Here is a 20873-nt window from a genome sequence, read left to right on the forward strand (position 1 = left end):
ACTCTCACATCTGGAGTAAGGACAGCTGTCATCTAGGGGTGTGTTACATTCGTAACATGCCAAATGCTTCCTCTTGGCCCCAGCCTTCCGCTGATCCTGCTCCTTAGGGGAAGCCATAGTCTGTAATGGAAGAAACAAAACAGGTCATAACACCTACAATATCAGGAGGTGGAGAAAACCAGACCTTAAGGGGGCCCACCACCACTAGAAGAAATAGAGCTGAAAGAAGAGGAAGTACAAAACCCAAGCAAAGCAATACTGCAGGAATATCACAAAGCACAGGAGAGCTCTGGAGCTAACTTGTGAAAGCAACGCAACCAGAGCACTGACTGATGGGCTCTGGGCGCTTAAAAGGAGGAAGCCCCGCCCAATGGGCGGGTTCCTGAAACGAGATCAGCACCACTCCCTTTTTTTTTTTTTTCTCTTGTAGAAAAACCAGAGCCTATACTGGCTCTACCTATACGAAAATTGTCTCCCCAGACTAATCCTAATTCCAGGATGTCCTTCTAGGGAGCCAGTTTAAAAGAAAGGTGAGTTTTATACATCACCGCAACGCTTCGGAAAACCGGAAGTGACGTAGCGCACCTAGGGCACGTCACTTCCGGAAAATGGCGGCGCCCATAGCGCCGCACACATGCGATAACGGAGGGACGGAGCACCGTCTACAGATGATGAGAGAAGAGGGGAGGGGACGCCCCCCTCCCCGACGGTACCCCAGACCGAAATCGCCATGATCAGGCCTAAAATAAAGGCACTGAGATCCATATAAAGCGAGCTAAGCTTAAGGAGGGGAAAAGAACCCCTAAGCAATCTTCAGCTCCCAGAGAGGGAGTGACACGCCAGTCCACCTGTCCAGAGGACAGAAAAAAACACACGGTGGGCTGATCTCCTCCCTTTCTGGGAGCTGAAGATCGTTTATTGGTTCTTGGGCTCATTAAAATTCCGCCGGTCCTACCAGTCCACAGGGGCAGTTAACCCCATCTGTGCTGCTGTTGAGGACGTAAGGGAATACCCTCTTACAAATTGGGTCCATGCTTCATCAGTCTATTTGAGATCCTTGAGCCAATTAATGATGTTTCTTACAAGCTTAAGCTGCTGGCCTCTCTCCGGGTACCAAATTCCTTCCACGTCTCCCTGCTGAAACCCGCCATCCTGAATGGTTTTGTCAAAAAACCTGTCTCAGCTCCTGTTGCGGTCGGTGATGAAAACGTATATGAGGTAAAAGCTATTCTGAGCATGAAGAAGAGTAGAGATAAAACTCAGTTTCTTGTGGATTGGAAGGGGTTTGGCCCAGAGGAAAGAGGGAATCAAGGGAATCCAAGGGAGAACAGCAATGCCCCTATTCTTTTGAAATATTTATTGTCTAGGGCCAGGCCTGAGGAGTGGGGTTGAAAGGGGTGGTGGAGGGTTTACTTGTTAGCTCAGCGGTCCATGCTGATGCTGCTGCCTCTACCCACGGGCGCCGGGCTCCCTCTTTCCTTCCTGCTGCCATGCACTGTGCTGACAAGCGCGGGCAGCAGGTAGCTTAACTGCTGTATATGTGCTCCATGCCAGAGCTTACTTCCTGTTCGAGTCCTGTACTGTTTGTTAGGGCTTGCCTCTCCTCCCTTGTGAGGTAGCAAATACACACCCTCTATCTCCCCAGCCTATGGCTGGATTGCAGGAAGTATTTGAAGGCGCTTCCTGCCCCAGGAAGGCGCCTGAGCAATCTTGGTCACTAGCTTGTCTGGTTCCTAGTGTGAAGGTGTTTTGGGGGTTTCTGCTTTTCTTTGTACAGAACCCTGCTTTTGGATTTAACAGATTTTGCTTGCTTGCCGCCTGCCTCTGACCTTGGACTTCCTTTACAGACATTGCTTAATCGCTGCCTGCCGACTTCAGAATTTCTGTCCACATCCTTCTCCTCAGTGCTTGCACTGATATCCCTGACCCCCCTGGTCTGCTGCCACTGACTAGGGGACTGCTCTGGAGTGGCACCTGGCAACTACCCTAACGGCCAAAGTCTAGCCAGTCAGTGACACAGTGGGTCCACACCCACTTGCATAACACCTGGGCTTCTTACTTCCCCTTTTTAACATGCAGCAACCATTTTAAGAAAAATATGATTCGTTACCACGAAGCGTGAGGAAATTAGACTTCCGGACAAATTTTTCCAGAAATTCGGATCGAATTCCACTTCGTCAACTTCGATTCCCTCATCTCTAGGGCTGAGCTATGGTGCAGTGAGCAGCACCAACCAACCCTCAGCAAAGAGCTAATTTGTAGATGGATTAAAGGACATTTTTCTCAAGATTACATGATCGGATCTGGGAGCTAATTTGGGCACAATATTGGAAAGCAGCCCTACCAGGCATTGTTCACCATTTAAAAGGTGAAATTGGTGCTGACAGATTCACTTTAAGGTCCACATACACCATAGTGTATTGTCGACCTACCCAACCAAGAACGGCAGGATTTGGGTAACAACCTAGTGTGTATGGGGAGCTCCCGATTGGGCGAACAAAGAATTCAGTTGTCCCAGGGGATAAGCCACTGCCAGAGGGGGCTAGCAATGGTTTTCTCCTCTCTCACCATTGACAAAACAAACATGCTGGGCTGTACCGGGTATAAAGGTGTATGGGAGAGTAGAGACAGATAGCTGTCAGCCAAATGTGTGCTTGGCCGACACATATTGATGGTATTTGGACATCTTTAGTTCTTAGTAATGACAATGATATAACTACTAGTAAGTCACTTTTGTGGCTATTATGTCAATTTCCCAGATCACTCCAACAGAAAAACCTACGCTCTCAATTCACAATCATTTGTTAGTTGAGGCATGAGAGTCACTTATATTTCCTAAATATCTGACTGTTGATTCAGTGGCTTTCAGAATGACCTGTCCATGCTCATAGAAGTTTAAGAGAGGTCTAGCATGGTTACATACTCATAACAAGATTCTTTGTGACATGCACCACTTATTACAATTGACATCACATTCCTCTAAAAATGTGTTTGTCAGAATGGCATGTAGGGTATGTCTATCCTTATTAGGTTCTGAATTGTGCTACAAAAACAAGTGTAAATTTAGCTTATCAAATGAACACACTATTCATTGCACTCAACATAGTGGCTGTTGGCCAAAACTACTGGTGGAAGTTATTTTCTCATGAAGTAAGAATGACAAACATGGGCTGTTGGTTGTATTTATACAGAGGAGAACCAGTCTCTTTAGGAAAGAGAACCCTTGCATGAATCGAATTGTTACATGAGAAAAATAGAAAACTTAGCTCATGACTACAATAACAAATGCTCCATATACTGTCTTCAAGGACATAAAAATGAGAAGCCCAATATAGAAATCTAAAGGATTTAGCTCCAAACATCCATTAAACCACTCAATCAAAGGTCTAAATAACCAAAGCTTTTGTAGATTATAAACCACTTTTATTCAAAACTCATAAATGGGGTATATCCTATGTCTGAGACCACATGGACAGGTGTGTTCTAGACATCAGTTCAGAAGGTGCAGTACTGCGTAGTTGCTGCTATAGTTTTGGTACTGTGCTTATGGGTTGTTGGGGTGCAGTGCCAAGGGGGCTCAATCTGACAGCAGGGGTGCTGTTGGGTCTCACTGCCTGTGGGTGCTGTGTTTTGGCGGCAGTGGTTGCCACATGGTGCTGCGGCAAACCAGAGTAGGACCCAATCGAAAGAGGCAACCTTGACTTGGTGAATGGGCTTATGCACTTTGATCTAAATGTATACAAATGGCCTTGTGTACAGTTGGTGGATTATTGCGCTGTATACTAGTAATTATGCTGAGACGTAACGTAAATTCTGCAGAGAAGCCACAGATCAATGCATAACCTGTGGATGTATGATACACGTTTTTTCCCTTTCATTTGGAACATAACTTTTTTATTTTTCATTGATGTAGCTATCTAAAGCCTTGTTTCATGCAGGATTTTTTTATGTTGCATCAGAGTAAATATAAAATGCAGAGTAATTCGTATATTTTTTGCTACAGAAATATAGAAACGCAATTTTTGTCATTATATTTTCCCATCATGTTTCACACTAAATAACCCGGATAATTACAGTATCTGGTTATTATGGTTGTGTGGATATCTATTATGTGTTATTTTATTTTCATTTAAGTGTGCATAATTAAATGCATTTTTCTAATTTTTTTTTTTTTGGGGTGGGGTGCTACTAGCATACTCCTATGTGCTAATCTAATACAGTATGCTATGTGGCAGTTTAACACAGGCTGCTGTTAGGGCAACACTATAGAATGGACTACCCTGGGTCCTTTATAGTTCCTCAGGGCTGACTGCAGAAGACTCTTCCAGTCTACGACTGGGTCACTGGGAAACAAAGTGACCTAACTACAGTTTAGCACCATCTACTGCAACAATGCCAAAAGATGTTGCTGCAGACTGAAGCCCTGCACAGCCAACAGTCAAAAGACAGTGGTCAGTCATTATGGAGTTGAAGGGTTTTTTGAGCTTTTTAATGTCACACCAAGCTGAAATATCTATGAAGAAATGCATTATCACCTTCTCCCCACATTTCCGTTCCAGCTCCTTGCCAGGGAGCCAGAATGAACAGATAAGTATGGATTTTTCCACAGATATTCCAGTCTGGGTGGAAATAAAATAAAAATTATTGGAAATTCCTTTAAAGAGGTTTTCCGAGACTTAAATGCTAATGACCTATTATCAGTATCTAATAGATGGGGGTCTGACAACCGGAACCCCTGCCGAACAGCTGTTTAAGGAGGCAGCGGAGCTTGCAGTAGCTCCGTGGCCTTCTCTCAACTTCACCTAGGCCAAGTGACGACATGGTCACATGGCCTAGGCGCAGCTCAGCCTCATAGATGTCAATGGGGCTGAGCTGTGATACCAAGAACTATGTATGGCGCTGTGCTTGGTGCAGGGAGAAGGCCAGGAGCACTGGTGCCTTCTCAAACAGCTGATCGGAGTGGTAGGAGGGGTTGGTTTCAGGTGTTGGACCCCCACCAATAAGATACTAATGACCTAACCCTTTTAAGCTTGAATTACATGAAATCTCTGTTCTCAATCATACCTGCCAACTTTGTGGCATGTGTAGAGAGCTGTCAATATTTTTTCAGGGCTAGACACACTCCTTTTACAAGTTTTTACAATGGAGAGGCAGTGCATATGTTCAACAGCCTGGAAAGGAAGGATGCACAGGGTTGGTGGATGTCCATATTTTCCAGTTCATTTACAGTACTCACTAGCAAATGTGCTCAAAAAATATTTGTAGTCAATTAAATACATTGCACCATATGGTTCTGACTGATTTAAAAAAAAAAAATCAACACCCCAAAAACAGTACAACAAAATTTCAATTTATATTTACACACAGGGATTGGAAAATTTATATATAATCATACAGTAAATACAGTGGTTTTGTCCGATAACCCAACAGGAATTATTAAAATGTCCACAATAGTCAAGGATTTACCTTCTCAAATCATAGTTTGTAACCCTCATAATCCACTATGCTCCCCTAAATGTTGCATCTCTGTCGGTTGTTCCTTTTGCTTTCATTTCCAAACATTTGTTCTTCAACATTATACTTAGATTAGAAGAGACAGTTCCTTAAGAATCCTAGAGCGCTAGTCCTACCAAAAAAGAGGTCCGTGAGTTTGCCACTTGACACTACAATGTATCAGGGAGTAAGATATAGGCAAACCTGTGTAGAATTGGAAAATCTATGGTAAGTAACCCGGCAGAGGTATGATAGTCTTCTGCCAAGTCTAGCTTTAAAAATGCATTCTAGGCCTTTCATGAATAATCTGATATATTTAAAAAGCAGTTTTTAATGGCATCAAGTTTGATGATATGACTTTGCATGAAAGGAAGTCTTGCCCACATTACAATAGTGTATGGAACAGAACACGTTAATATTAATATGTTGGTCCATTTTAATGGCACCACAGTATACAAAATACTTTGCTTAAGCAAGTCCCATACTGACCATGGCCCACATGGAGTTCTTTAAATGCATAACCGTGGGACTCACATCCAAACTAAAACTATATTGACGTGATAAATGTCGGTATATATATTTTTTTATTTTTTTTATTTTAACCGCATACAAGAAGACATTGTTTGATGTCCACTTCCAGGAGAAGAGTGCTGATGTACAGATACTTGCCACTTTCAACCTCAATACATTGAGTTCTATAGTAAAGTCTACAAATGTGTCTTTGTCTTCCTAATTCATAGTGCAAAGTCTTCCTGTCCTTTTAATCACTCATTTTAGGTATAACTGAATACTTCATCAATTTGAGCGACACAATATATCAATGTTTTCAACAATTATATCTGTATCATCCTTTTGCCATATTGCAAACGGGTACCAAATGGACCACTGTATATATAAAAGTGGGAATAAATGTACTTTGCATATTACAGTATGACAAGCCTTTTTGCATCCAGCAAAATACCAGGATTGTATTCACATTTATTCTGAGAAATTACTTAGCTTTAAGCTAAAAAATAATTTTATATTTTATGCAGGCAATGTTTTTTTTCCGTTACCTGCGTCTCTTTCGGCACAGAGTTCACAACATATTTGTGTTGGAACTGAATGGTTCAACCCTTTCTTATGTTATTCCCTACCTGAGAAATACAGTCTGTTACTTATTTTGTTGGGGAGGGCTAGTAGGGGTGTTTGTTTTCCTTCAAATAATTGTTATCTTGAGGTAGAAAATGTTAAAATATACATTTAAACCAGAAGCACAGTAAAAGTGATGACACAGTTGTTACCTATAACAAAGCTTTCAGGAGACTTGCGTTTAAGATTTGCTGTACATATAATAAAGTGCCAAGATGACAAAACACAATAGTGGAATTAGACCTTTTCCTGTGTCAAACTAGAACTTCATTCAAGGTCTGCACTTTAATTTGTAATGCACCGCTCATCTCTGCAAGACTGCAGACAGAAACATACATCTTAAGACCTCTTAACTCTAAGCTCTTGCTTGGATAGCAAGCACCTATGTGGTGCTTGCTTATATATTTGTAGTGACTGTTGAAGTACATTAGAAAGTAGATATAAGTGTTGTGATAGAAAGTTATGTCTCTGTAGTGTAATTGCTGTATGCCATGGATGAGAGAGAGGTCAAGTGACTGCTCCATTGTCTTCCTGAACTTCCAGCACTCGATTCTTCTTCTTGTTGCCTATGTTTGGCAACAAGTTGTTTGGCTTCTTCTGCATCAAGAAAAGGGCTTTCACCATACGTCTCCTTCAACCAAGTTTTTAGCTAAAGAATTAAAGTAAAAAAATAAAATAAAAATTTTAATTAAACAAGGCATTACCACTGTCCCAATTGTGTCTTTTAGTAAAGAAGAAGACAGATTATGATTAAAATTAAATGCTTTTTATATTTCACACGATTGTACAGGGTGGGCCATTTATATGGATACACCTTAATAAAATGGGAATGGTTGGTGATATTAACTTCCTGTTTGTGGCACATTAGTATATGTGGGGGGGGGGAACTTTTCAAGATGAGTGGCGGCCATTTTGAAGTCGGCCATTTTGAATCCAAGTTTTGTTTTTTCAATAGGAAGAGGGTCATGTGACACATCAAACTTATTGGGAATTTCACAAGAACAACAATGGTGTGCTTGGTTTTAACGTAACTTTATTCTTTCATGAGATATTTACAAGTTTCTGACCACTTATAAAATGTGTTCAATGTGCTGCCCATTGTGTTGGATTGTCAATGCAACCCTCTTCTCCCACTCTTCACACACTGATAGCAACACCGCAGGAGAAATGCTAGCACAGGCTTCCAGTATCCGTAGTTTCAGTTGCTGCACATCTCGTATCTTCACAGCATAGACAATTGCCTTCAGATGACCCCAAAGATAAAAGTCTAAGGGGGTCACTGGATATGCGAAATTGCTACATGATGATGTGTTTCCCTCTTTATGCACTGAAGCTGGCACCCATCTTGAAAAGTTTCCCCCCTCACATATACTAATGTGCCACAAACAGGAAGTTAATATCACCAACCATTTCCATTTTATTAGGGTGTATCCATATAAATGGCCCACCCTGTATATTTGGGTCTGCATTCATTCCACAATTCATTTCAATAGGGCCACAAAGGATGCAGACAGCACACGGTGTGTCCACATCCGTACTTCCATTCCGCGGCCCCCCAAAAAAGAACATGTCCTAGAATAGGCATTTCTATCATAGGGCTGGTGTCACGACCTTGTGTTAAGGTCATGGCTTCATATAGTTGCCTGCGGCAACGTTTAATGGTGTTTTCCCTGCTTTGGTGTGCACGGGGTTAAACTTGTTGGCGTGTGGTGGGTGTGACCTCAGGCCTCCTTATATGTTGGTGAGGTGGAGTCTGAGGTCAGTTTGAGTTTGCTTGTTGTCAGTCTGTGTTGGAGCTCTGCTCCCTGGCTGAATGTGTCATGCTGTGTGAGCCACCCTTAGTGGTCATTGTTATTATTTGTGTCTGTTTCCTGTACCCTTCCTCTTTGGTTTTGTTGTACGTCTAGTGTGGTGTGCCATGTCTGGTATTTGTGGTGTTGTTACCAGCATGGCTGCTTGACGTGTCACTTTTGGTGTGTGTATGTTGCACTGGAGGGGTTTAAGCAATATGCAAGACTGTGTGCTTCCCAGCCTGGAACCTCCATGCTTCTTGTAACCGCAGGGAGGTCTGGGTTGTTGTTGGTGCCGTCCTTCCATCTCGGCTGCGGCAGGTAAGAGTTGATAGCATTTGTGGTGTTGCTGTGCTATTTACCTGGCGTACTGTTTATGGTCTTGCACCCTGCCAGCTACTGAGCCTCTAGAGACGCCTGTCATCCGTGTCTTGGATGAACAGGTGTTCTCTGCCCTGTCACCAGCTGTAGGGCAATGCAGGGATACTTAGACTTCTAGGCACGTGGGTATGAGTCCCCTTACCTTTGAAGGGGGCTCATACAGCTAGGAGACTAGGGCCTGTTGAGGGAAGTTTTAGGAGGTGACCAGCTCCCTTTTCCTTGCATTACGGCCTGGTAGCAAAGGACATTGCGCGATGGGAGGGGATTCCCCCACTCCCAGTCGTGACAGCTGGCCACGCCATTCCACAAAAATGCGGAATGCACACGACTGGTATCTGTGTTTTGCAGATCCGCAAAAACGGATAAAGTCAACTGAATGAGCCCTTAAAAGGCATCTGTCAGCAGATTTGTGCCTATGAAAGAGGCTAACCTTTTGCATGTGCACTTTGGCAGCTGAAGGCATCTGTGTTGGTCCCATGTTCATATGTGCCCCCATTGCTAAGAAAAATTAAGTTTTAATATACGTAAATGACCCTCTAGGAGCAATAGGGATGTTGACATTACACCTAGAACAGGTATGCTCAACCTGCGGCCCTCCAGCTGTTGCAAAACTACAACTTCCAGCATGCCCTAATAGCTGTAGGCTATGCAAGCATGCAGGAAATTGTAGTTTTGCAACAACTGGAGGGCCGCAGGTTGCGTATTCCTGACCTAGAAGGACCAGACCCTGTCAATCAAAGTGCAGAGAGCACAGAAGATGCAGAGCTCTTATGAGTAATGCCTGCCCCCCGTTTGCTCCTAGAGGCCCATTTGTATATATTAAAACTAAATTTTTATCAGCAATGTGGGCACATCTGAACGTGGGAACAACACAGATACCTTCAGCTGCCAAGCGCACATGCAACAGGTCAGCCAGTTTCATAGGTACAAATCTGCCGACATATGCCCTTTAAAGAGACTTTCTGGGATACCAGTAAAGTAATCCTTAAAAATATCTTTAATAAAAACATGGTTATACTAAATGCAATACATATTTAACCCCTTAAGGACCAGGCTCATTTTCACCTTAAGGACCAGGCCATTTTTTGCAAATCTGACCAGTGACACTTTATGTGTGAATAACTTTAAAACGCTTTTTTCGGCACATATTGTATTTCATGACACTGTTAAAATGGAGTAAAAAAAAATCTTTTTTATTAAAAAAAAAATAAAAAATACTAAATTTACCAAAAATTTGGAAAAATTTGCAAATTTCCAAGTTTCAATTTCTCTACTACTAGAATACATAGTAATACCTCCAAAAATAGTTATTACTTTACATTCCCCATATGTCTACTTCATGTTTGGATAATTTTGGGAATGCCATTTTATTTTTTGGGGACGTTACAAGGCTAAGGCCCCTTTCACACGAGCGAGTTTTCCGCGCGGGTGCAATGCGTGACGTTAACGCATAGCACCCGCACTGAATCCTGACCCATTCATTTCAATGGGTCTGTGTACATGAGCGTTGTTTTTCACGCATCAGTTCTGCGTTGCGTGAAAATCGCAGCATGTTCTATATTCTGCGTTTTTCACGCAGCCCTGGCCCCATAGAAGTGAATAGGGCTGCGTGAAAAACGCATTGCATCCGCAAGCAAGTGCGGGTGCAATGCGTTTTTCACTGATGGTTGCTAAGAGATGTTGTTTGTAAACCTTCAGTTTTTTATCACACGCGTGAAAAACGCATCAAAACGCATTGCACCCGCGTGGAAAAAACTGAACAACTGAACGCAATCGCAGACATAACTGACTAAACTTGCTTGCAAAGTAGTGCGAGTTTCACTGAACGCACCCGGACCTAATCCGTCACGCTCGTGTGAAAGGGGCCCTAGAAGTTTAGAAGCAAATCTTGAAATTTTTCAGAAATTTTCCAAAACCCAATTTTTAAGGACCAGTTCAGGTCTGAAGTCACTTTGTGAGGCTTACATAATATAAACCACCCAAAAATTACCCCATTTTAGAAACTACACCTCTCAAGGTATTCAAAACTGACTTTACAAACTTTGTTAACCCTTTAGGTGTTCCACAAGAGTTATTGGCAAATGCAGATGACATTTCAGAATTTCAATTTTTCTGTTTTTAGCCGATTGTCTTACGTAGGGGCTCATTTTTTGCGGGGTGAGTGGACGGTTTTATTGGCACTATTTTGGGGTGCATATTACTTTTTGATTGCTTGCTATTACACTTTTTGTGATGTAAGGTGACAAAAAAATTGCTTTTTTTACACCGTTTTAAATATATATATTTTTTTTTAACTGTGTTCATCTGAGGGGTTAGGTCATGTGGTATTTTTATAGTTCAGGTTCTTACGGATGCGGCAATACCTAATATGTATACTTTTTTATGTATTTTAGTTTTACAAAATAATATTTAAAAAAAAAATATATATATAATAATTGTTTTAGTGTCTCCAAAGTCATAGTTTATTAGTTTTTTTTTTTTCTTGGCGATTGTCTATGGCCAAATAGAATAAAAATTGCGGAAGGGGATTATAAATTTAGTACTCCATGGAAGTGTGGTACTCCCTGAAGCAACCGTCAATGCAGAGGCCCGGATGATCGGGGCACGTGTCACAATGAGTGGTGGTGTCCTTCTGTATCCTCCTCCTGTGTCACACTCTGCACTTTTTTTGGGACCATCCCTTCTCTCCAGTATGGGGGACTCCCGAGGTACTCTGGCCTGCTCTTTCCAGGTCAGAAAAGATCAGGGCCTTGAGTACTGCCTCATAGAACTGCAGGAATTTCCCTGTGTTGCCAGCGCTCCGGGACAGCACAAAAGAGTTGTACAAGGCAACCTGTACCAAGCAGACCACAACTTTTTTGTACCATGCCCGGGTTTTGCGCATGGCGTTATATGGCTTGAGGACTTGATCATTGAGATCAACTCCTCCCATATACCGATTGTAGTCCACGATACAATCGGGCTTGAGGACCGTTGCCGCAATACCTTGCACAGAGACCGGGGTGATGCAGTTACCGTGAATTGTGGATAGTACAAGGACATCCATCTTGTCCTTATATCTGACCAGCAACAGGTTTCCATTGGTAAGGGCACGGGTCTTACCCCTGGGGATAGGTACCTGGAGGGGGTGGGTAGGGAGGCCGCGTTGATTTCTCCGCACGGTCCCACAAGCGGACGTGGATCTGGCGGCGAGGGACTGGGATAACTAGTATAAAAGTTATCCACGTACAGGTGGTAACCCTTATCTAGCAGTGGGTGCATAAGGTCCCACACAAGTTTCCCGCTAACACCCAGAGTGGGGGGGGGGACATTCTGGGGGTTGAATACGGGAGTATCGCCCCTCGTACACACAAAACTTGTAAGTGTACCCTGAGGTACTCTCACAAAGTTTGTACAGCTTCACGCCATACCTCGCCCGGTAGTGGGGTCTGGTAGAGGACGTCCCCCACTCCAGTACTGCCCGACACTGTTTTTTTTTGACTAGGCCCATGTGCAGCACGAGGCCCCAAAACGTCCTCATCACAGCTGCACTGACCGGAGTCCAGCCACCGGACCTAGCCAAAAAGGAGCCCGAGTGTTGAGCAATGAACTGTTGGGCGAACAAGTTTGTTTGCTCCATTATCAGATTCACAAAGTGGTCACTGAAAAAAATAAAATAAAATCATATTCAGTAAAGCCCACTGTGTAAATCTGGATTTCTGGTTGGCCAACAAATTCAGGAATCACTGGCTCAAAATCCTCTGGGGTACACCAGACAAGTTCATCGGTAGGGGGCTCAGGTGGACTTATCTGGTGGGCCGGAAAACTAGTACGAGCTCCAGGGCTGCTCATACTAGTAAGGGTCACAGGGTCCCTGGCATGGGGGTCCCCTGGCTCCACCTGGCGGCGTCTCCGCTGCCTTGGGGGCTCATCATCACTAGATGAGGAGGACGCGGATGACAAGAGGAAAGTGGGGACATCCTAGTCCTCACTGGGGCTCTCGGAGTCGGAGACAAGCAGGGCGTATGCCTCCTTGGCCGAGAACGTCTGGCGGGCCATAGGGGAGTGTGTGTGTGCGTGTGTGGAAAACTTTATTTAGTGTGCGTGTGTGTGGGGGGACAGGTGTTCACGTTCACTTATAAACCTAAAAAAAATAAAAAATAAAAAATGAAAGCCCCAAAAATTTTAAAAATAAAATTATTCAAACTCTCTGATCAGCGGTGGGGTGGGCGATGCGCTAACAGTTGCCGGACGCTAAGAGTGCCGGCCACAGTCAGCGCACGCACACAAAAAATAAATAAAAAGGTTTGCGCCCCAAAAAATGTGTGTGTGTGTGTGTAGGGGGGGGGGGGGGGGGGGCAGGCTGCAGCACCCCTGGGGGGTCTAGGGTCGCACAGCTGAATGTGCTGTGGACCCCAGACACCAGATGAGGGTGAAGCCCAAAAAAAAAAAAAATTCCCCCCACTAGAAACTATCCCTCAGTCTCCCTGCCTAATCTAACCTTTCCCTAAACCTGTCCCTGTGAACCTTTGAGTGTCAGATGGCACTATAGTGGCTCACGTGGGGGTGCTGGGCTCAGAGGGCTCCTCTCTCCTGCCTCCACGGAAGCAGTGTGGAGGAGGAGAGCAGAGCTAGGGGAAGTAAACCCCCGCCCGCCTGTCCAGCCAATAGGATGCAATCCTGAGAGGTGAGGTTACCGCCACCTCTCAGGATCTAAGGATGGTGATTGGTGGTGTTTTATCACACCACCGATCACCATCCTATTCCGGGTTATCGGGTCACCGGAGACCCAAAAACGCAGCATTGACTGAATTGACCTGCGGTTTGCTGCGATCGCCGATACGGGAAGGAGGGGGGGGGTAACAGGACCCCCCTCGGCATTGTCAAAGAGTGCCTGCTTAATGATTTCAGCAGGCACTCTGTTCCGATCACCGCCCTGTGTCCTTAATAGGTCAAAGCAGTTGTCCAGGTTCAAATATTGATGACCTATCCTTAGGTTAAGTAATGAACATCAGATCGCTCGGGGGTCCAACATCCTGCAATTGTCGCTGATCAGCTGTTGTCAGCAGCTGCAGTGTGATCTGAGATCTGATTGGGGCTCTGAGCTAAGGTCTAATTAACACTGGGGGTCGGATCCTAGTTCTAATTAACATTGGGGGTCTGATCTGAGGTCCGATTGACATTAGGGATCTCAGTTGATGTCTGATGAAACATTTTTTTTTCTCATTTTCCTCTTCTAAAACCTTGATGCGTCTTATCGGCACATGCATCTTATAAGGTGAAAAATACATTACTTACTTTATTCTATGGGACAGTATGATTACAATGATACCAAATACAGTGGGGGAAATAATTATTTGACCCCTCACTGATTTTGTAAGTTTGTCCAATGACAAAGAAATGAAAAGTCTCAGAACAGTATCATTTCAATGGTAGGTTTATTGTAACAGTGGCAGATAGCACATCAAAAGGAAAATCGAAAAAATAACTTTAAATAAAAGATAGCAACTGATTTGCATTTCATTGAGTGAAATAAGTATTTGAACCCTCTAACAAAAAAAGACTTAATACTTGGTGGAAAAACCCTTGTTTGTAAGCACAGAGGTCAAACGTTTCTTGTAATTGATGACCAAGTTTGCGCACATTTTAGGAGGAATGTTGGTCCACTCCTCTTTGCAGATCATCTCTAAATCCCTAAGGTTTCGAGGCTGTCTCTGTGCAACTCTGAGCTTGAGCTCCCTCCATAGGTTTTCGATTGGATTAAGGTCCGGAGACTGACTAGGCCACTCCATGACCTTAATGTGCTTCTTCTTGAGCCACTCCTTTGTTGCCTTTGCTGTATCTTTTGGGTCATTGTCGTGCTGGAACACCCATCCACGACCCATTTTCAGTTTCCTGGCAGAGGGAAGGAGGTTGTCGCTCAGGATTTCACGATACATGGCTCCGTCCATTTTCCCGTTTATGCGAATAAGTTGTCCTGTGCCCTTAGCAGAAAAACACCCCCAAAGCAAAATGTTTCCACCCCCATGCTTGACGGTGGGGACGGTGTTTTGGGGGTCATAGGCAGCATTTTTCTTCCTCCAAACACAGCGAGTTGAGTTAATGCCAAAGAGCTCTATTTTGGTCTCATCAGACCACAGCACCTTCTCCCAGTCACTCTCTGAATCATTCAGGTGTTCATTGGCAAACTTCAGACGGGCCTGCACATGTGCCTTCCTGAGCAGGGGGACCTTGCGAGCCCTGCAGGATTTTAATCCATTGCGGTGTAATGTGTTTCCAATGGTTTTCTTGGTGACTGTGGTCCCTGCTAATTTGAGGTCATTAACTAACTCCTCCCGTGTAGTTCTAGGATGCTTTTTCACCTTTCTCAGAACCATTGACACCCCACAAGGTGAGATCTTGCGTGGAGCCCCAGAGCGAGGTCGATTGATGTTCATTTTGTGCTCCTTCCATTTTCGAACAATCGCACCAACAGTTGTCACCTTCTCTCCCAGCTTCTTGCTAATGGTTTTGTAGCCCATTCCAGCCTTGTGCAGGTCTACAATTTTGTCTCTGACATCCTTGGACAGCTCTTTGGTCTTTCCCATGTTGGAGAGTTTGGAGTCTGCTTGATTGATTGATTCTGTGGACAGGTGTCTTTTATACAGGTGACTAGTTAAGACAGGTGTCCTTAATGAGGGTGACTAATTGAGTAGAAGTGTCTAACCACTCTGTGGGAGCCAGAACTCTTAATGGTTGGTAGGGGTTCAAATACTTATTTCACTCAATGAAATGCAAATCAGTTGCTATCTTTTATTTAAAGTTATTTTTTCGATTTTCCTTTTGATGTGCTATCTGCCACTGTTACAATAAACCTACCATTGAAATGATACTGTTCTGAGACTTTTCATTTCTTTGTCATTGGACAAACTTACAAAATCAGTGAGGGGTCAAATAATTATTTCCCCCACTGTATGTATATTTATTTGCTTCCCCCCCCCCCCACACACTTTTTGCTGAATTTTAGCACTGCCGCACGCCCAAGTGTGTACAAAAAAAAAAAAAATGTTCGTGTGAGGTGTGGATCTCCAAGTCTGAATGCACTTCTATAAATCCCATCCAGTCCACAAGTGCTTTTAATTAGTGTGATACAAGTATTTGAGTTTGTTCTTCCTCTCATTGGATACCTAACAGCACACAGAGTAGGTCTGTTCTCCTGAACTTAGATGCCCAATGACAGAGATAGATATTAAATTAAGTAGGTTCCAGTCTGCATTGAGGTAATTTTGGCATAGTGGGTGGGCACAGATATTTTTTGATCAAAATATATTTGCCAAGAACCTAATTTGTATTATATAAAATGTGGTTTCATAATAGAGTTTGTATTTAGGGTCTTGAAAGTGCGGTTATGTTTAGGGTTTTTCTCTACAACATGGGCTACCAGGTAAGGTCCAGGAAACCTTATGGTTCCAATAAGAGTGCCTCAGGGGTGCAATGTGGGCACATAAGAACATGGGACCAACACAGATGCCTTCAGCTGTCACGCACACATGCAACAGGTCAGCCAGTATCATAGGTACAAATATACAATTTTGCATAGTACCCGCCTCCAAAACAGCCTCCGGCAGCGCTAGAGACAACCCATCTGTGCCAGTGACGTCATTGGGCTCACTGTTAGGCGGAAGTCTCCGCTTAGCATAGTGATGAGAAGCTCGGTACGTCACCAGCACAAAACAAACAGATCCTTGCGCTGTGCAATGCAGCGTGACAAAGAGGAGAACTGGAGCAAGGCAATGCTCCTATTTTCCATTCATAAGTAGTCTATAAATAAAAAGCAGCTTATAACCAAGAATCGACCCTGAACCTGGAAAACCCAAATTAGGGGATCATGATAACAAAAACAAAGTGAGTGAGCTTTGTTACTCAGCGGCGGTTCCTATGCACACAGGGCTGTTGTCAGCCACTGCCTATTAGGCTGTGCCATAGGCCAGTTTCAGACTGTGCAGGGACAGACCCCCAGCCAGTTATCCTCAGCTGTACTTTTAGCCATAAACTGTTAGCAGGAATCATAGAAGAATGGCATAACAGAGTCCTAAGAATAGATGCCCCAGAATTGCTATTACATGAGCGATGCAAGTAGTCACTAAAACAGAGACATCAGGAGAGGCGACGGTCCTCTTTAAAGTGTACTTAACCTTTCAACAAGCTTTATATTAATCAATAGTACATTGTGGGACATGAGAAATAATACTATTTCTGGCCGTTAAATCACTTGTATTTGGTATTTTTTGACAGTTTTCCCCTCTGAATGCTGAATATCTAGTTTGCAGTTCTCCCAGATTTGTTGGGTGGAGATTAGATGCCATCCACCAGACAGAAATCAGAGGAGATTCAGATTCCTAACCTTCTCTTAGTCATAAACAGTCCCAACGTCATGGAGGACATTGTAGGGAAGTGTTGACCTTTGTGGATGTGAATACAGCACTTGGGCTCAGATATAAACTTCAAATGCAAGAGTCTGTTTGTCTGTGTGTGTTTCACCCAGCTCCTGCTCCCTCCTCATCCCTCCCCTCTCCACAGACTTGTACTGACATGTGTAACCTGATCCTTCTGTGAGCTGCACACCTTGTGGTTGGGTTTAAAGCATCTTTCAAAGAGAAAAGCATTTAGCAAGGGGAAGGAGGGTGGGAAATGGTAAACGGCTAATAACATAGGATCTAGAAATTTCTGATAAGATATATTACAGAGTTTGTTATTGTCGCTTATTTTGTTCTTTACAAAATGGTGAGAAAAGTGACCATCTAAAGACCCATTTTCCCCCCTGTATTCCATTCGTCATAACTTTTTTTTATTTTTTATTTAATTTAGCTGTGTGAGACCTTGATTATTGCTAGACAAAAGGGGGGTGGGGATAGCGGTAGAAAAAATACCCTACACCTATATCAATACTGCCTCTGAACCTTGCTGCCATATGCAGGAGTTCAGTGTGTCGTACTTGTTTATTTTGTAAAACAAATTGAAAATGATAGTTTATGGTGAGTGTCAGAAATATATTAGATATTCACCGCTAGTGCTAGTCATTATCGCTATTACAGCAGTGTGCATCAGAGAAGCAGTTTGCATGTTTTAGGCTGAACATCCAGTATGGACAGAATGGGAACAGTGTAAAATGGCAACTTTATTGATGTGTGTGTGTGTGTGTGTGTGTGTGTGTGTGTGTGTGTGTGGGAGGGGGGTTGGGGGTTCAAATGTTCATTGTGACTTGACAATGTGATCCTCACACTAGTAAAGGTCTGAGTCATGGCATTAATGAATAGCTCAGTTAGGCACAAATGAGTAATTAGACGAGCAAGAACTCATCTTTTCATTCATTTTCGAGGAAAAAAGACACCATACATCAAGCAAGTATGCTGTCTTTTGGGAGATAGAGAAGGGGAGAGATAACATGCACAGAAGTCCATGCAACCCTCCTCCAGAGGATATGTACAGTAATACAGGAGAAACATCCTAAGTTACTCGTGTGCAGCTGTCCCCCATCTCCTACTTCAGACTAGCTGACATCTCATGCAATTGAAGGGGGAAGGGCTGCTTTAGCCCTTCATATCTCAGGATGTGTATCAGCTAGAGGTATGATCCTGATCTTGTTGGAAAGCTGACAATCTAAGCTTTTAAACAATACAAGTAGTGCTGAACTACATACAAATCAGGTCCATAGTGAAACCTTCAGGTATTGCAGCTCCAATGGGACCCATTTCTAATGGCTCTAACCTGCCATGTATTATGGCTAATGCTGTGATCTTGTCAGTTTTAAAACAAGACTAAAATCATGACTATAGCCTGATGACAGTTTAAGATATAGTCCTCATAATTGACCCCCCCCCCCACACACACACACTTTCTGCGGCCACACAGCCCTAAACAGTGTTCATTCAAAACAGTATTATTCTGTCCTATCTGCTCTTACATTATTCAAGATGTTCAGTGTGTGTGTGTGTGTGTGTGTGTGTGTGTGTGTGTGTGTGTGGTTCTAGAAGTGTTAAAGACGTTCTCCAGAAATGATTTTAAATGACTGTAAGCACTCTGTCCTAGCAGAACTGATTACCTCACAACACACTAAATTCCAGCACTTGTAATCACTACACATTGGTGAGCACTCCTGTAAGAATGCTCAGCCATTATGGTATATCATAGGTAGGATGGCATCATTACCTTCTATTGTAGAGCAGACTTACTAGTAGTATATACAGGGCGGCCAATGAAAAAGTAGTAGTATGACAAGATAAATGAGCAAGTGGATTGTTTTTTTTAAATTACCCGCAAGTCACAAAAGATGCCAAAAGCAGTCCCCGTTCGTGTATCTTTGGGCATGTTGGATTATGTTGGCTGATATGGCTTGCAGCTCTTCAGCAGCGATGCTGCAGATAGTGTTTGTGATGTCTACCTTGAGTTCATCCAGGGCAGGAATGGCAAATCTGCGGCTCTCCAGCTGTTGTAAAACTACAATTCCCACCATGCCCTGCTGTAGGCTGATAGCTGTAGGCAGTGTGAACATGTTGGGAGTTGTAGTTTTGCAACAGCTGGAGAGCCGCTGTTTGGCCATCCTTAATCCATGGGATGTGGATTGTTAGTGTACACTTTGTTTTAAATTTTCGCACAGATATAAATCGCATGTGTACAAGTTTGGGGAAGGTGGGGGCCACAACCCCTTGCTCACAGTTCGCTCTTCCGTAACCAGTTCATGAACCCATGCCAATTAGTTCCCTGCAGTGTGGCATGTTTCCCCATCTTGTTGGAAAAGGCAGGACATTTTTTCTTCTGCTCATCACTGTTGATGAGCTGCAAGCAGTATCAGCCAAGATAATCTGATGTGCCCAAAGATGCATAGACTTATATGGGGATAACTTTCAGCATCTTTTGTGACTTTTGGGTAATTAAGAAAAAAAATTAAAAATCTTGTCATACTATCGCTGGAGGCGGGCTACTTTTTTATGGGCCACCCTGTATAATGAGGCCACGCCTTTTCACCTGCTCTGCAGGTGGAGGCAACCAGTCCTACTCGCATTCTAGGACAGGTTGCTGGCAGCCATTGCAAATCCTTTCTGGAGAGCCCTTTAACCTGCAGCACAAGTGCAGGACTACATTCATTGGGACCTCCCACAATCAGTCAGTCATCAGGGGACTAATCAAAAGAAAGGTGATTTTTTTTAAACCAAACTATTCCTTTAGGACAATCTGATAGTACCAAGTGCTTTTGTGATGAAAGCGCTCATGTTTTAAGAAGGCATTGTTGTGTTCCAAGAAGCATACTACAAAATAACTATACTGTAATAGTAAGTAACCATGGGTTTAAGAATAAGGTTTAATCTTCAAAAAAGATTACTTACTATCCTGTAATGGTTTTAAGTCACAACTTGTAATGTAGCATTAGTGGAAATAAAGAAAGGATAAGACGGACTGAACTACCAATGATATCTGAGAGACAGCAGTCAAGAAAAAAGTAAACTGCAGATTAGTGACAATGGACTAGAACACACAATGTAATGCAGGATAAGTGAAGACAGTTATTCATTATTCTGCCCTTCTTAAACCCTTGATTCTTAACAGAAACACATACTTTAGTTAGACAGAATTTAATGGTGAGGGAGGGGAAGCAAATTATTTTTGTCCTAAAGTGGATTTTTTGTGCCTAATGGAAATGAGTCAGCATTTAAACATAGATTTCCACAGTTGACTACTGAAGTTGCCTGCAGACTTCTTTTGCATTTTGCCTTTCCTGTACAATACATAATTTAATCTTGCATGTCAAAAAGCATTAAAAAAGGTAAAAAGGTGTTCTCTCAAGTTATTTACACTTTGTGCTAAGCACGTCTTACTAATAAAGTACATGCTACGTTTACTTACGTGATGGACATCATGTTTTCCAAAGTCTTCAAGTTGCTTCTGAAAACCCATGTTGGGGTTGGCACACGTTCTTGCTCCCCTAACAGCAGCCAACGCATCTTCCCAACCCAAATCTGTGATTGTCATAACATAGGCTACTACCAAAGTAACACTTCTGGACACACCTGCCAAACTTGAAAAAAAAATAAAAAAAATCATGGGAGTGAAAAAAAAAAATTG

The 20873-nt window shown here is 43.1% G+C and overlaps 1 protein-coding gene across 1 annotated transcript in view; it reads right to left on the minus strand.

The window, feature by feature from the left end:
• Positions 1–5329: 5329 nt before the first annotated feature.
• Positions 5330–20873, minus strand: part of DUSP22 (dual specificity phosphatase 22) — a 78760-nt gene continuing 63216 nt past the window's right edge. The window contains exons 6-7 of the mRNA XM_040431966.1: positions 20655–20826; positions 5330–7273 (exon numbers count right to left, since the gene is read on the minus strand). Coding sequence (XP_040287900.1) covers positions 7085–7273; positions 20655–20826 — 361 coding nt within the window. The 3' untranslated portion in view covers positions 5330–7084. The remainder of the gene's footprint in view (positions 7274–20654; positions 20827–20873) is intronic.

The sequence above is a fragment of the Bufo bufo genome, chromosome 5 (assembly GCF_905171765.1).
Source record: "Bufo bufo chromosome 5, aBufBuf1.1, whole genome shotgun sequence".
Classification (NCBI taxonomy): Eukaryota; Metazoa; Chordata; class Amphibia; order Anura; family Bufonidae; genus Bufo; species Bufo bufo.